This window comes from Aspergillus candidus, assembly GCF_002847045.1.
Source record: "Aspergillus candidus strain CBS 102.13 unplaced genomic scaffold BDW47scaffold_23, whole genome shotgun sequence".
NCBI lineage: Eukaryota > Fungi > Ascomycota > Eurotiomycetes > Eurotiales > Aspergillaceae > Aspergillus > Aspergillus candidus.
Window position 1 is genome coordinate 143,881 of NW_020194028.1, and position 13,821 is coordinate 157,701.

General features: G+C 55.8%; 6 protein-coding genes across 6 annotated transcripts in view; all 6 read right to left on the bottom strand.

Annotated features, from left to right (window-relative positions):
• Window positions 1-1,798: 1,798 nt before the first annotated feature.
• On the bottom strand, window positions 1,799-2,151 carry BDW47DRAFT_106013 (uncharacterized protein). Its single transcript, XM_024812687.1, has one exon. It carries the CDS (start codon window positions 2,108-2,110, stop codon window positions 1,871-1,873), a length of 240 nt encoding a protein of 79 aa, XP_024671910.1. The 5' UTR covers window positions 2,111-2,151; the 3' UTR covers window positions 1,799-1,870.
• Window positions 1,799-5,232, bottom strand: rim8 (pH response protein PalF). Its single transcript, XM_024817392.1, has 2 exons — window positions 4,089-5,232; window positions 1,799-4,014 (listed from the first exon to the last, which is right to left on the bottom strand). Exons 1-2 carry the CDS (start codon window positions 4,551-4,553, stop codon window positions 2,212-2,214), a joined length of 2,268 nt encoding a protein of 755 aa, XP_024671909.1. The 5' UTR covers window positions 4,554-5,232; the 3' UTR covers window positions 1,799-2,211.
• Window positions 5,233-5,605: 373 nt separating this feature from the next.
• BDW47DRAFT_125887 (putative GAJ protein) lies at window positions 5,606-8,638 on the bottom strand (the record flags this gene model as incomplete). The annotated part of the gene is made up of 6 exons (XM_024816459.1): window positions 5,606-6,367; window positions 6,857-7,110; window positions 7,182-7,970; window positions 8,043-8,209; window positions 8,270-8,475; window positions 8,525-8,638. The coding sequence occupies 6 exons, from the start codon at window positions 8,636-8,638 to the stop codon at window positions 5,606-5,608; spliced, it is 2,292 nt and encodes a 763-aa protein (XP_024671911.1).
• Window positions 8,639-9,399: 761 nt separating this feature from the next.
• BDW47DRAFT_32588 (uncharacterized protein) lies at window positions 9,400-10,696 on the bottom strand. The gene is made up of 2 exons (XM_024818757.1): window positions 10,498-10,696; window positions 9,400-10,444 (listed from the first exon to the last, which is right to left on the bottom strand). Exons 1-2 carry the CDS (start codon window positions 10,634-10,636, stop codon window positions 9,864-9,866), a joined length of 720 nt encoding a protein of 239 aa, XP_024671912.1. The 5' UTR covers window positions 10,637-10,696; the 3' UTR covers window positions 9,400-9,863.
• A 203-nt stretch (window positions 10,697-10,899) lies between these two features.
• Window positions 10,900-11,259, bottom strand: BDW47DRAFT_125889 (uncharacterized protein; the record flags this gene model as incomplete). Its single annotated transcript, XM_024816460.1, has 1 exon — window positions 10,900-11,259. One exon carries the CDS (start codon window positions 11,257-11,259, stop codon window positions 10,900-10,902), a length of 360 nt encoding a protein of 119 aa, XP_024671913.1.
• A 537-nt stretch (window positions 11,260-11,796) lies between these two features.
• CweA (putative GPI anchored protein) overlaps window positions 11,797-13,821 on the bottom strand; it is a 3,994-nt gene continuing 1,969 nt past the window's right edge. The window contains exon 2 of the mRNA XM_024812688.1: window positions 11,797-13,794. Coding sequence (XP_024671914.1) covers window positions 12,109-13,794 — 1,686 coding nt within the window. The 3' untranslated portion in view covers window positions 11,797-12,108. The remainder of the gene's footprint in view (window positions 13,795-13,821) is intronic.

Here is a 13,821-nt window from a genome sequence, read left to right on the forward strand (position 1 = left end):
CATAGAGCCTTGACATGAGCGACCGCTCAAGGTGCTTCTGCCATTCAGCGTCGCAAAACGGACCTAAGTGTCTCGATCTTGTGTTCTGTTACTGAGGACATTATGCCACCTAGGTCTTTGCTCTTTAGGACCAAAAGACGGATTTGAATGCTCCCAATTTGACGGAGTAGCACGTGATGAGAACGCGTTATACCACCGAGCCCTCTGTCTTTGAGCATCGCAAGAAGTATTGAATGTTCTCGATTTTGTGTTCTGTTGAAGAACGCATTATGTCACCGAGACCATTGCTCTTCAGCGCCACAAGAGGCATTTGAATGTTCTCGATCTGGTGGTGGATTGTATGTGATTGACACGAACGAACACAATGACATGCTACAAATTGTAACATAGGACTGATCATTGAGTGTCACTCAACGGCAGCTCATTTTTTCGACAATATTGTTTGGTTGCTGCAGGCCCATGACGGGAAGAAAATGTTCATATGATGTAAGTATAACATCCCGCGCCTTTCTCCCTTTTTGGCTGAAGATTGGATGTTGTCCTCAAGGTCGATACAGTTGTATGGCATAATTCCCACGATATGTACGCCAGCTCACAATGATGATCTTCAAGTGTATTCCTTCCACAGCACCCGGCATGGTAGGTTATCGAAGGTGTACTCGAGAAAGTAATCTCTGGGGTGCGTCTCGACTGGCGGCGAGGCGTATACCACTGGTATAGACATGGTATGGCATAGTGCATATATAGGTATTATGAGCTGTCATATCACCTCTCAATGAAGAAATGTTGCGTGTCGTTCGTGACTGGCGAAGCTAGATTGGAGAGGCATATATATATCTCTCTCAGAGTTATCTGCCCATCCGATGCCCGAATTCATCATAGCCTGGGTCCTCCTTGGCAGTACTTGCTTGGGGAAGAACCTGTGGTCGGTTCCCCTGATTGTTCCTAGACCCAGACAGACCGATAGATAAATATAACCATTTTATTGGTGTGTTCTGAGTTTAATTCAGGTTTCATAGCCCACATAGGAGGTATATGTCGATTGATTGATACCATCGGAGACGATACCTCGCAGAATTCCCCAATCGCCAATTGCCATGCGTGAGATCAAAAAACGAGACTTTCCAACTCGACTATGGCTCATTTTGTTTTTTGGGGTTATCGCTTTGACCCGCTTGGTGAAATCGAGCGGTCACGGACATAGCTTTGTCAAGACAGTTGTCTTGCCCATTATAAGTTCAGGCGAGATCGTAGGAATTGCCTAGCATCCTTGTTGCTGCCTGTATAGTTCATTAGCTATTATTAGAGGGTGTTGGGCTTGTCCAAACGTACCTGTTCGCAGACAGAGTTACGGAAGTGCACTGCCAGCATTGATTGATAGTTGTCCAACCGACTATAAAAGATGCCATGACACTCAAGGTCTGCAACGAGCCTTGGCATGGTGTGATACATAGAAAAGGAGACGGTTGCGGACTCCGCAGGCTTGAGGCGTACCAGGTAGAACAGCGTCTCTGAGCGTGGTGGTGGTAGTTGTGGTGATGCCTTTGGGCCACTGTAGGGTATCACATGCGAAGACGGCATTCTGAAGGGATCGATCAGGTTTGAACATTCCCTTTGCTCAATGTATGGGTCCATGACTTAGGTATGTCTCTGAATAGTCATTATGGGAAGATATATTGCGCGGGAAGATGGACCCATTCGATATAGCGTGAAAAGGAAGAGAATGGGATGGGGAGGAGAGGAGGAAACCTATATTGATATATACCAGTCTACAAAGAAGATCACCCAGCAATCATTCATTGACCGGTATGCATTCACATCCCACCCATTCACTATGTACACCAGGGGAGAGTCACTCCCCAACAGGCTGTCAAACCATGCAGACACAAACAAAGAACTGGCGGATCGGCCAGCCATCCCAGATCCGTTCCCAAACACCACCCAAAACGCCCTCATCCCCTAGTGGGATGGTCATCACCGGGCCGTAGGGAATCAATAAATAAATAATAATAACCATAAAAAAGTAAACCAGCGCCAACAAGATGGTATCTTCCGGAAACCGAAGGGCAACAAATAACAATGCAAACTTTCCACTGTAGACACCCCACATCCCCGGGGAACGTGTTTCCTGGCTTTCATCATCGGTCAGCCACTGCCGTCCGTCCATCGCAAAAAAAAAAAAAAAACCGTGGGAGTAGGATCTAGCCAATATTATCGTTGATAGCGAGGCAGAGTCTCATCCGCGGGGGCCGTACGCCCGACCAGCGGGGTGTCATCGTCCTCGTGGAATAAGGGGGCACTGGGCCCGTCCGCGACAGGAGAGTCGTGGTCCCCTGGCGCGCTGGCCTCCATCAGCAGGCGCCGTCGCTCCATCTCCTGCTTGTCGTCCACGCGCGGCCCGCCCGTGACCACCGTCTGGTCTGAGTCCGCCGACGGGAGAGCGGATCGGCCGCCGCCGCCGTCCACCGCGGGAGACGGTAGATGCTGGTAGCCGTGGATGGAGCGGTCGTCGTCCTCGAGCACCGGCGCCGTGGGCGTAGCCGCGTCCGGCGCGGACGAGGGCCCTACGCCCGCATCTTCCGCCTCCGCCGCCCCCGCCGCGGGCGGCTGACTCGGGAGCAGGGTCTGCTCCGCGCGCCGGAGTCGCGTCTTCTCGTCGACCGGGTCCTCCGTCGGCGGCGTGGCCACCATCTCGCCCAGCGACTGGAACGGTCGCGGCGGGGGTGGCGGCCCCTCGGGGTACTCGGTCCAGTAGGCATCTGGGTGCGGGAACCCGTAGTCGGCGGGCGACGCGGTCGGGTCGGCGATCTCCCCCGCACGCAGCGGGCTCGTCGGCTCCTCCGGCGACCCGTGATCGTCGGAACGCGCGTCGGATCCGGCGGCGGTGGACGGGGTGCGCTGGGCCGACACCGTGCGGTGCGAGTCGCGCGTGCCGATGACAACCTCGAAGGCGACGGCAACGACGCCCTTCTCGCGGCGAATCTGGTCCGTGTCGAGGATGTTGCCCGACCAGTTGGCGGTGATGGCGGTGCCGCCGCCGGCGTCGGGCGAGTTGAGGACCTTGCCGCTCGGTGAGAAGTTGCCGCCGGACGACATGAGGTTGAAGCGCGGCAGGAAGCGATCGGGTGCCATGACTTTGCCGCGCAGGTCGACGACGACCTCGACGTAGTAGCGGAAGTTGATCATGCTGCCCGGGGTGCGCGTGATGGTCGGGAAGGTGTCCTCGGGAATGCGGATCGAGGTCTTGACGACGGCGGTCAGGGTGGACGGGTCCACGACCAGGGGCGCAAACCCCTGGGCGAGGTCCTTCCGGAAGACGCTGCTGCTGCGGCTGGTACCGAGAGTGAGCCCGCCCAGGCCTGTGCGGGAGCGCGGGTAGTAGTCCTCGTAGACGGGTTTCTTGCCCTCGGCCGACCGGCCGACCGGGATGGCCGGGTGGAGGTCGATGCGACCCTGGCGGTAAAGGGTGACGATGATGCCGTGGGCGCTGCGCACCTGCTTGCAGTGGGCGATGGTGACCTGGATGGGGAGGGTGTCGCCGGGGAGGACGCCGGCGCGGAGGACCTCGGTCTTGGCGGTGATGGTCCGGTCCCCCAGGGACGGGGTGAGGCTGCGGGCCTCGCTGGTGCGCACGCCGGTCCCCGTGGACGAGCTGGGGTCGCTGCCGGTGATCTGGAAGCTCTGGGTGCTGTTGCTCCGGTGACTCGACGAGCTGACGTTGCTGGGGGCAGGGCTCAACGGGGGCGGGTCGGACGCGGATGCGCCGTGGCCGGGGTCCAGCGATGTTGGAGAGTCGGTGAGAGGATCGGTCGCGCTGGATCGAGGTTTCGCCTTGGACTTGGAGCGCTTGGAAACGGGCTCGAGGGTGACGATGCGCGCCTTGGGGGCGGGGAAGGGGGCGATGTCGATGTTTTCGAGAAGGTTGATGCGACGGCGGCAGGTGAGGGTGGGATTCATGGTGGTCGGTTTGGTCAGGGTGGATGTAAGGAAATAGGCGATGGTGCCGCGCTCGAACTAGACGCGTTTAGTTAATAGGGAGGGAGGGGGTTTTCCTGGGCGCGCCGGGTCACGGAAGGGGGGTCACGCACGCTGATGCTACTGGGCAGGGCGTACGGCGGGAAGGACATCTCGAAGCGAAACTTGTAGATGCCCTCCTTGAGACGACCCTCACCGCAGAGGATGACCTCGTCCTCGAAGAGGGTGGCCAAGCCGTTGCCCAGATACTCGGCCCCGCGCCGCCCGCGGCCAGGACCCAGGGACGACACCTCCGGGGTGGCTTCCCCGGAGGGGACGGTATTCTTGAAGACCTTGACGACGCCATGGAGACTGATGACGAGATGGGTGATGCGCACGGGGCGGACGACGGTGAGGACGACGGTACCCGTGACGACATCGCCCGGGAAGTACGAGCGCCAGGGATCGTCGGGTTCAATATAGAAATCGGCGAGACTGCGATTGCGTTGACCGAGTTGGGAGCGGAACTTGGACAGGAGGGAGCTGCGATTCCGACCGAGCGGCGAGGAGGACTGCGCGGGGAACGAATTGACGGACATGACACAGGGGTCCAGGGTCGTTCGATCCACACAACGATGGCGGGAAGGAAGAAGAGGGAGGAGCACAACGGCGACCACGGTCCGATTTGACCAGACACGGGGAGAAAGCGACGTGTCACCCAACGAAGGGGAGGAGAGGGAGGAGAGGGAGGCGGGTCCGTGTTTCCCGATGGGGGGAGGTTTCCAGATGGGACGCAGGTGGCCACACGCAAAGGAGGTTGACGTGTGAAGGTAAGGAAGACAAGGCGGACGGCGAGAATGGAGGAGGGATACTAGAGGGGCGATCGAGGGAGTAGGAGTTGACCGTGGTCTCCCACACCACGGGACTGTCGGAGATCAGGTCGCGAGTCAGACGGCTGATGGATCAATCGAATTGTGACCGGGTCGGATCGGGCGCGTATGAGGTGGGTAAGGGGCCACGATGCAGGCGATCGGCGAGATGTGGGATGTGTCGACGGGAGGTCGGAATCGGAGGGCGTGGAAGAGGGAGGGGGGACGAAGAAAAGAGATACGAGGGAGTCACAAACAAGGACGATCGAGCGGCATCATTTGGATGAGACGAGGAGGATCGACCATCGACGAATGACGTTGGGGGAGATCGAAAGGTGAGGACGATCGAGGGTGTTGTGGTGGGGGTGATATTTAGTCCGGAGTTCTCCGTAAAGGAGGGAATGGGGGGGAGAAAGGAGAGATTCGGAGGGGGGGAATGGAAGCGAGCAGTAATGAATGGAAGAAAGGGGATCCACAAGAGGGGTGTGGAGGAGTAAGAGAGTGGAATGGGAGGTTGAAAGGGGAGGAGAAGAAGGAAAAGAGAAGAGAAGTGAGGTGAGGAAGTGAGCAAGTGAGAACGTGAGATACAGGGGAAGAGAAGAAGAAGAAGAAGATAAGCGGAGAAGGAGAAAGTCAAGCTTTCTTTGTGGCTCGGCGTGACCGGTTCGTGGGCACGTGATGGCTATCTACATCCATCTCCATCTCAACTTCACCACCAAGATATGATAATTTTAATAATATAAGTATATCATACAGAATCAAAAGAAAATATGAAGAAAATACTACGATACATCCAACCCCTCCCCCTCGCCATACATCTCCCCATAACATTCCCTCCGCACCGTCTCAACCACCTCACGATCTCCTCCAGCCAACCGCTCCAGATACCCTTCCACAACCCACACATTCTCCGTCCACAGACGAGCTTCCTCCTTCAACCGTGCGATCTCCCCTCGTAGTGTCTCCCCATCCATTCCACTATCCCCAATCCCGCCCTCACCATCACCACCACAACTCCCCAACTCCCTCCTCAGCGCATCCCTCTCCCCGCTCATCACCTTCCTCTCCTCCTCCAACCTCCCCCTCTCGCCTTCAACATCACCACCACAACTCCCCAACTCCCTCCTCAGCGCATCCCTCTCCCCGCTCATCACCTTCCTCTCCTCCTCCAACCTCCCCCTCTCGCCTTCAACATCACCACCCTCCCCACCCAAAAGTGTCTCCCTCTCCCGTAAAACACTCACCAACCCCTCCACCCCAGCCCGGACCCGATCCCGCTCCTCCCCCAACCGAGACACCCGCTCCTCCCGCACCCGCTGCTCCACCCCCGCAAAACTCCAGTACCAGTTCACCGTGCCGATCCGCTCCACGTGGATCTGGCCCCCATCGGTCAACTCCTGCAGGTACTCTTTGACTTGGATGCTCGCGATGGAGGCCACGGCTGGGAGGGCGCGCTCCAGCTCGCGTAGTGTGTGGCAGGTGGTGGAGTTTTGGAGGTGCGATATGATGAGGGCTTGTTTTGTGCTTTTGGGGATTTTGGGGGGCTAATTCTATTAGAACATGTTTTTTTTTTAAATTATTATTTAGGTCCGGTTGTGGTTGAGGGGAGGGGTACCATGGTCGGTAAGAATGTTTAGGTTGTTGAGATTGGTTGTGGTGGGTGGTCGGAGGCTGGAGAGGGAAGGTTGAGGTTGATCCAGTTGAGGTTGATGGAGTGGATAACGTGTTACCTGGTTAAGGCCTCAGGCAGTGGGCACATGATTCAGGCGGCAAACGCTACTGCTACTATCATGGAAAAGACAGAATAGATGAAATAGAGAGAACAGAATAGAGTAGATAGAATAGAGAGAACAGAATAGAGTAGATAGAATAGAGAGAACAGAATAGAGTAGATAGAATAGAGAGGACAGAACAGAATAGATAGAATAGAGAGAACTGAAATAGAATAGAATAAATAAGATAGGATAGAATAGAGTAAAGTAGAGAACCGAAAGACCAAACTCAAGAACCGAACAAGACAGACAGAATCAAACTTTCTTCTCATTCACAGGCTCCTCCTCCAGCGTCGACGCCAGATCGCGCGCCTTCTGGGTCGCCGCCGCCCCGCCGACCATAGCATTTTCACCATCAAAGTACTTGGCGATCTCCTCCAGCGGAGTGTTACGCGTCTCCACGTAGAAGAACCACACCACCACCAGCTCGATGCCCAGCCACACGCAGTAGAAGATGTAGTATTTCCAATGGATGGCGTCTAGGGCGATGGGGTTGACGTACTGGTTAAAGAAGACTATTTTCCACGTTAGTATAATTAATTATGGACAGAAGAAATTGGGGGGGGGGGGGGGGGGGGAGACGTACGGGCGGCGTCAATGCAGAACCACATCACCGTCATGCCCTTAGCACGGATGCTATAAGGCAGGATCTCCACCGTGTAGCTGACCAGGAGACCCGACCACGCGAGATTGTAAAACACGTAGTACATGTAGATCATGGCGACGACGGCGTTGGCGGTGGAGGAAGTATTGTGGATATCGTAGCGCGCGGAGCAGATCGTCCACACGATGAACGCGATAAGCATGCCCGCCGTCGAGACCAGGAAGAGCCGGCGGCGGCCGATCTTGTCGACGAAGAAACACATGGTCAGGGCGACGATCAGGTTGAGGATGTTCAGGCAGCCGTTGATGAGGTTCTGCTGCACGGTGTCGGTGTAGCCCACCGTCTCGAGGATCATCTTGATGTAGTACGACACTAGCCCGTTGCCCGACCACTGCGAGAAGAACCCCGCCGTGATGCAGATGAGGATGCGGTGCCGGTTGCCCTTGGTGCGGATCAGCTCCATCCAGCCGTTGCTCTCGAACTCCTTCTCCAGCCGGATCGTCTCCTTGATCTCGTGCATCTGCAGCTGCACCACCTCGTCCTCCTGGTCGCCGTTGGCATGGGCGTCCGCCATCACTTTCAGCGCCTGCTCGTGCTTGCCCTTGTAGATGAGGAACCGAGGCGACTCGGGCACGAACCAAACGAAGATGATCTGGATGATGGACGGGAGCGCCTGCACCATGGACGGGGCGCGCCACGCCCAGTCATTCTTGATGTTGTTGGTGCCGAACGTGAGCCACGCAGCGACAATGGCACCGAAATACCAAGTGGCTGGACAAAAAGGTCGTTAGTGGGACTGATTGCGCAACAGGGACATCAAGCGAAGTGAGGAGGAAGACGTACTATTGTAGATCGTCGTGAAGATTGCACGATGCTGGGTGTGGACCAGCTCGGTGATCAGCAGTGGGGAGGCCCCGTGGGCAATGGCCACACCAAAGCCGATCAGGAACCGTGCGGCCAGGAACATGCCGTAGGTCGCGCCGATACTCTGCAGAACCACGCCGAGGATCCTGTCCGCAGAAATGAGCACATCCCATCAGAACCAAGCAAAAAGGGAACCGGCCACGTACATGATCAGACACCCGATCAAGATGCCCATGCGACGACCCAAGATATCCGCCGTATACGGCACCGCCGGGAGCGCCGCCAACGACCCGAGGGACATGATAGCACTGAGGATGCCCAAACTCGAGCCCGTGGGGTGACCAAAGTATTCCTGCCAGGGTGTCAGGATCTGCAATCCGTTCATCATCGATCCGTCGTAGCCATTGGTAGCCTGTCCAAGGTTAGCAGGCGCAATGACTTGTCGCGACACGATTTCGTACCGAAGTCAAGACCACGAACATCAAGCAGATGTAGGTCTTTCTCATCCCCGGATTTTTGTACCAAGTAACATTGGGGAACTGGCGTCCGGCCAGCTCGAATGTGTCGGACCCCATGGCGAAGAGGTCGGAATCAAGAACCCAGGTGAAAATCAGTCGATCGCCGATGTCTTTTCGCTCTCATAAACAAGCACGATCACCCACAGAGCAGACATTCAAAGTCTCCTTGCACGCGGACAGGACCATCTTATGAACCCTGAGATCTGCCGGAGACTAATTTCCATAGGCTATTTTTCCCAGACCATGCATCAATCAAGTAGCCCGGTGCGGCGAAATGCACGATGCGACTCGATGCGTACGGCTAAACAGGCGGCAGTCAGGGTCCGGAGGCGTCCTCCTTTCCCGGAAAAATAAAACATAATTTAATATGGAAAATAAAGATAAAAAGACAAAAAGAACTGATTTGAAAAGGAAAACCAGAACAAGACAACATTGCTATATTCAAGGCATCCTTCAGGATGGCATCTGCACCAGAAACAACAAGGGTCAACGGGTCTAGCCAATCTAGCCTCGAGTGAAACCAGCCGAGGAGCCGGGCGATCAAGCCTAACTAACCATTTACCCCAGCTCACGACATGATTTGCTGAGGCACGAGCCGGGCCAGATCGCGTGAGACAAGCAGTCAACAACTGAATGTTCTATTCAGGCTAATTGCAGAAGGCGAGATGATAGGTGAGAATGCAAATCACCGCAGGAGATGATGGGAGAAAACGGCTAGTTCCTGACGCGGGGGTCGCAATCTGGGGTGCCGCCTCTAAGCCTGAAACTGCAACGGCCAAGTCCATTAGCCTGCGCCTCCAGACGCAAGCGTGTGGTGGGCCATAGCCAACGGGGAGGTTACCCAGCGAATATTGGTGGAAGTACTGGAGGAACGAGAGCCTGACAGGCTAAGACGAGGGCTAGTCGTGGGATGCGGTTGATTCATCTGACCATCTGCGAGGCTCGGCAAGGGCCCTGGCGTGGTATCTCGTTGACTGAGCGTCCCTGGATAGCCTGAATGGGGGTAGTGCCGGTTATCAGACCGTCGTCGTCGTGAGTTCGCTCGCTCGTAAATAGTTAAGCTATTTCTGAGCCCAGCCTCAGCGAATTGCCAGTCCGTGGGTGTATTCGGGAGCAAGGGCCAGGAATATCGGGACCGGTTCCAAGTCAACGTCTCAGACGGCATGGCCCAGGCCTATAACTGCAGCCACTGATCAACGACCTGGCCACCCGTCCATGTCATCCGATCACAAGCCCCCTCGTAAAAAAGAAAACGGATAATAGCCGACGGGGTTCTTGCCGATCAGATTCTCGCTCCTTCGGGCTCAAAATCGGTCGTCGATGCCTCCCTCACCAGCCGCCTCTTCTTCGACCTCCTTCTTCTGACCACACTATCGAGATCATCCCCCGAACTGGGCAAGATACTCCCCACCCGCGACCGGGACCTCTTGCGGCGCAGAGTTCTCAGTCTCGCCGGTGGTAGGTCATCATCGGAGAGAACCTCCTCCCCCTCGACAAGCACCATATCTCCCGTCTCGCCCAGCGATTCCTTAGCCATCTCCTCGAGCAATATACCCGTCGCAAGGAGCGCTGTCTCGTCCAAGCTCTGGATGTCAAGGCGCCCGCGATCGGGGACGGCGGAATCGTAGAAGTCAGCAGCGTAGGCATGCAGGGCCTCGAGGAGGTCGGAGGACGGTAGCGGCCGATCTGATGAGAGAGACTCGTGCGCGAAGTAAAAATCGGTTTCCTCGTAACGGTCGGGCGCGTTTTGACGGCGGAAGAGGACTTCTTCTGGACGTACGGGACAGCGGTTGGAGGAGGCGGTGTCGCGGTATTTGGAGGCGTGGGGAAAGGATGGAATAAACCCGTGGGCATTCACTCGACCTGTTGGTTTCTTAGTATATCCGACTCGTCGAAATGATATAGGGAAGACCAACCGGCGACGGCATCGTAAAGATTGGCCTGGCGCTTGAGCCGGGCGTGTGTCGGAGAGGCGGACTCCTCCAGCTCGAATTCACGAGTGGGTGGCTCCACGAAGGAATTCTGGCTCAGGGCGAGGGACTTTCCAACCGGCATACTGAAATCAACTCAAGCTTTTCATGACATCCATGTATTATACGATTGACAGAAGTAGTCGACGATGGTAGAAAATTGCAGAACTATAATCAACGGAGATGGATGATTTTCAGTGGCGCGGGGCTACCTTTCTCCGCGATAAGATCTTCCCAGCCGATCAAAGCATGACGATCAACTTAATTACATCTACTCAACATATTCTTGACAAAAAGAATCAAATTATGAAAAACGACAAATCAACAATAGGACATTTTAATCAACTATCACGACGAAGTCGCATGCTTAAACTCCCGAACGTCACCCCCAAAGTTGCCCACGTTCCGTTTCGTCTCCGCACCCGTAGGGAGCGTATTCCCCTGCCCGGTGACCACTTCCCCGGTGGGGCCGGACGTATCGCTCGGGTCGCGAGGCATGCTGGTGTCGTTGTCGGCCGCAAAGGCACCCGAGGGCTCACCCAGGCCCTCGTTGGTGAATTGTGGGTTCTCTGCGCGCTGGTCGGGGCGCGGCACGGACGGGATCTTGTTCTGGATGCCGGCGTCGCCGGGGATGGTGGTGCCGGTAGGCGCCATGTCAGAGAGCGAGCCGCCCTGGTGGGAGTCGGTCTGGTTTCTCTGGGAAGACATTTTGGGCTAAGGTGTGGTATGATTCCGTGGGAGTTCGTGGTTTCGATTGGAGTTGGTGTTCTTTGATAGAATTGAGGACAAGTTGGGAAAGCAGACAATGCAGGAAATTAGTTCAGGAATGTATAAAGCAATTCAAGAAACATTGGCACAGCTAAGTGTACTACTGATATAGACGGAGGCTGCTGATGTCACCTCGTTCCAGATGATACTGCCGCATCATCATGATATCAGCCAATATCGCACCGTGGAGACAAAGTATTGAGACTGGTCGCTAACCAACGAACCACGGGGCGGACGCTCAACAAGACTCCTTATCTGGCAATTTGAGAGAGCTACCAACCACTAAAAGATGTACGGGTTATGAGATCAGTGGTGCGCAGTGGGCGTATCAAAACTTGATAGGCATGGAGTTATGACGTAGCTACCCACTCACAACCATAGCAAGGCGAAACAAGTAGGGAGAGCACAGTGCACCGTGTACGTACCGTGTTGTTCACGGGGTTTTTCCAGACGCCAGATCGGTCGGACCAGTTCATGGGATATCTACGGAGTGATGCCTGAACGCTGCCTCCAGGGACAAAGTGGAGGATGCCGACTGCAAACTTGACTACATAGAGGTAGGAACGCGAGAAGGAATAGGGACATATAAGATGATAATATTAAATGGACGAAGAGCATACAAGACTAGTTTCGAAGATGAAACAACAAGACAACAGATCAATCATAAAGCACAATTCTGTCCTAACGAACGACATGAACATTACTACGTTGTACAATCAAGCCAGAGCGACACCGAACATATCATAGGCGAATACCCTCATCCCCCCAATTCAACGGTTGATGAATCCATTACAGAGCATAGGCCAGCAATGCCACGGCTCCGCAAAAGACAGAAACCAGGGCAGTGTTGGGCGAAAATGAGGCCGCACCGCCGGTGAACATCATGCCGTGGTGCTTCGCAGGGGTCGACGAGGCCGGAGCAGACTGGGACGCCTTGGCCGCGCTGCTGTGGGACGTTTGAACAGGCGCCGCGCCGCTTGGACTGGCGGCACTGGACGCACCAGGGACATACACAGGAATCGCGACGAAGGTCGAAGCGGCCTGAACCGTGAGAGTGGACGCAGGCTGCTGGGCAGGATGGGTAGCACCAACCGGCATGGCTCCCGTTGGCATGGCGTGCATATGTGCCGAGGACGATGTCTTTTGGAGGGTGAGGGTGGACGAAGGCTGCTGCGCAGGATGCGTGGCGGCAATCGGGACAGCGTTCATCATGTGAGCGACCGAAGACGGGGTGCGATGGAGAGTCGCCGCCGATGCAGGATATTGCGCAGCAGCGTTCGTGGCGACACCAGAGGCAGCACCGGTGGGCAAGGCGTGCATGTGTACCACCGAGGACCCGGTCTTGTGAATAGTCACAGTGGATGCGGGATGCTGCACAGCATGCGTGGGAGCATAGGGCATCGCACCCGTTGGCACAGCGTACATGTGCGCCGCGGCGGACGAGCTAGGCGAAGGGGCGTACTGCGATCCGAAGAAATCTTTCATCGCGCCAAAGTCTGCACCGCCACTGCTAGCGGGTGCGTGGTGACCGAAAGGAGCCATAGGAACAGCCGAAAACATGCCCATGGGAGCCATTGTCGGTCGCGAGGGAAGGGTCTGTGTGACAGTGTGCACAACCTCGTGGACGACAGTGCTGCATGGTGGGACATTCCCGCTCGCAGGCCCATGGACACTAGCTTCGCTCCTGGGGGCGTGTGCACTTGCCTGCATTTCAGGGCCGGGCACAGCCGCCGGAACCTGAGGGTCGTGGGCGACAGCCGGACGCTGGGGTCCATCAAATGACTCCGGGCCAGGAATATTGTAGGGAACAGGCACAGGCCCCGACACGTGGTGCGGGAAAGTCTGGTGGTTGTACACTCCCCCACCTCCGATGTCGTTCACAACAGAAGCGTCAACGTGGTGGTCGTCCTTGTGGGCGTCATGTACCTCAGATTCGAGCTCATGTTCACTCGAGTAATCGACATCGCTCCCACTGTCTGATCCGCCGGGGCCACCGATGGCAGAGTTACCCTGGCGCTTCACAAAGAAGTGCCCGGAGAACGGTTCAGGGACGTGGTGAGACTCGAAGTCGTTGTGAACCGGGTGGGGATGGATATGGTTTGCTTCATTGTAGTCAATGTGATGATCATCGTGAAAGGTGTCATCAACTTTCGAATCAAAGGAACTCTCGAAGTCAAAGGCGGCATCATTGCCGGTATCAGATCCTCCAGGACCACCGATGACGGTATTTCCCTTCTTGAAAGGCACGGTGTGGTGTTCGTCATCCGAGTCGGAATCAGAGTCGGTGTTCAGTCCAAAATCTTTATCATCCTTGCGCTTCACAAACAAGGACTCGCCGAATGGCTTCGGGACCAGGGCAGGAGCGACCTCTTCATTGTAAACCGGATGAGGATGGATATCATTCAACTCATCGTAGTCAATATGATGGTCGTCCTTGTAGGCATCGTCGACCTTGGACTCGACCTCGGTTTCAGACTCATAGTCCGCGTCATTGCCGCTGTC

Bases quoted from the DNA above. Each gene is read 5' to 3' on its own strand.
- rim8 (XM_024817392.1), bottom strand. From the start codon at position 4,553: ATGTCCGTCAATTCGTTCCCCGCGCAGTCCTCCTCGCCGCTCGGTCGG. The intron at 4,015-4,088 runs GTGCGTGACCCC...AAACGCGTCTAG, and splicing joins CCCTGCCCAGTAGCATCAGC to TTCGAGCGCGGCACCATCGC.
- BDW47DRAFT_106013 (XM_024812687.1), bottom strand. From the start codon at position 2,110: ATGTGGGGTGTCTACAGTGGAAAGTTTGCATTGTTATTTGTTGCCCTT.
- BDW47DRAFT_32588 (XM_024818757.1), bottom strand. From the start codon at position 10,636: ATGCCGGTTGGAAAGTCCCTCGCCCTGAGCCAGAATTCCTTCGTGGAG. The intron at 10,445-10,497 runs GTTGGTCTTCCC...AGAAACCAACAG, and splicing joins TCTTTACGATGCCGTCGCCG to GTCGAGTGAATGCCCACGGG.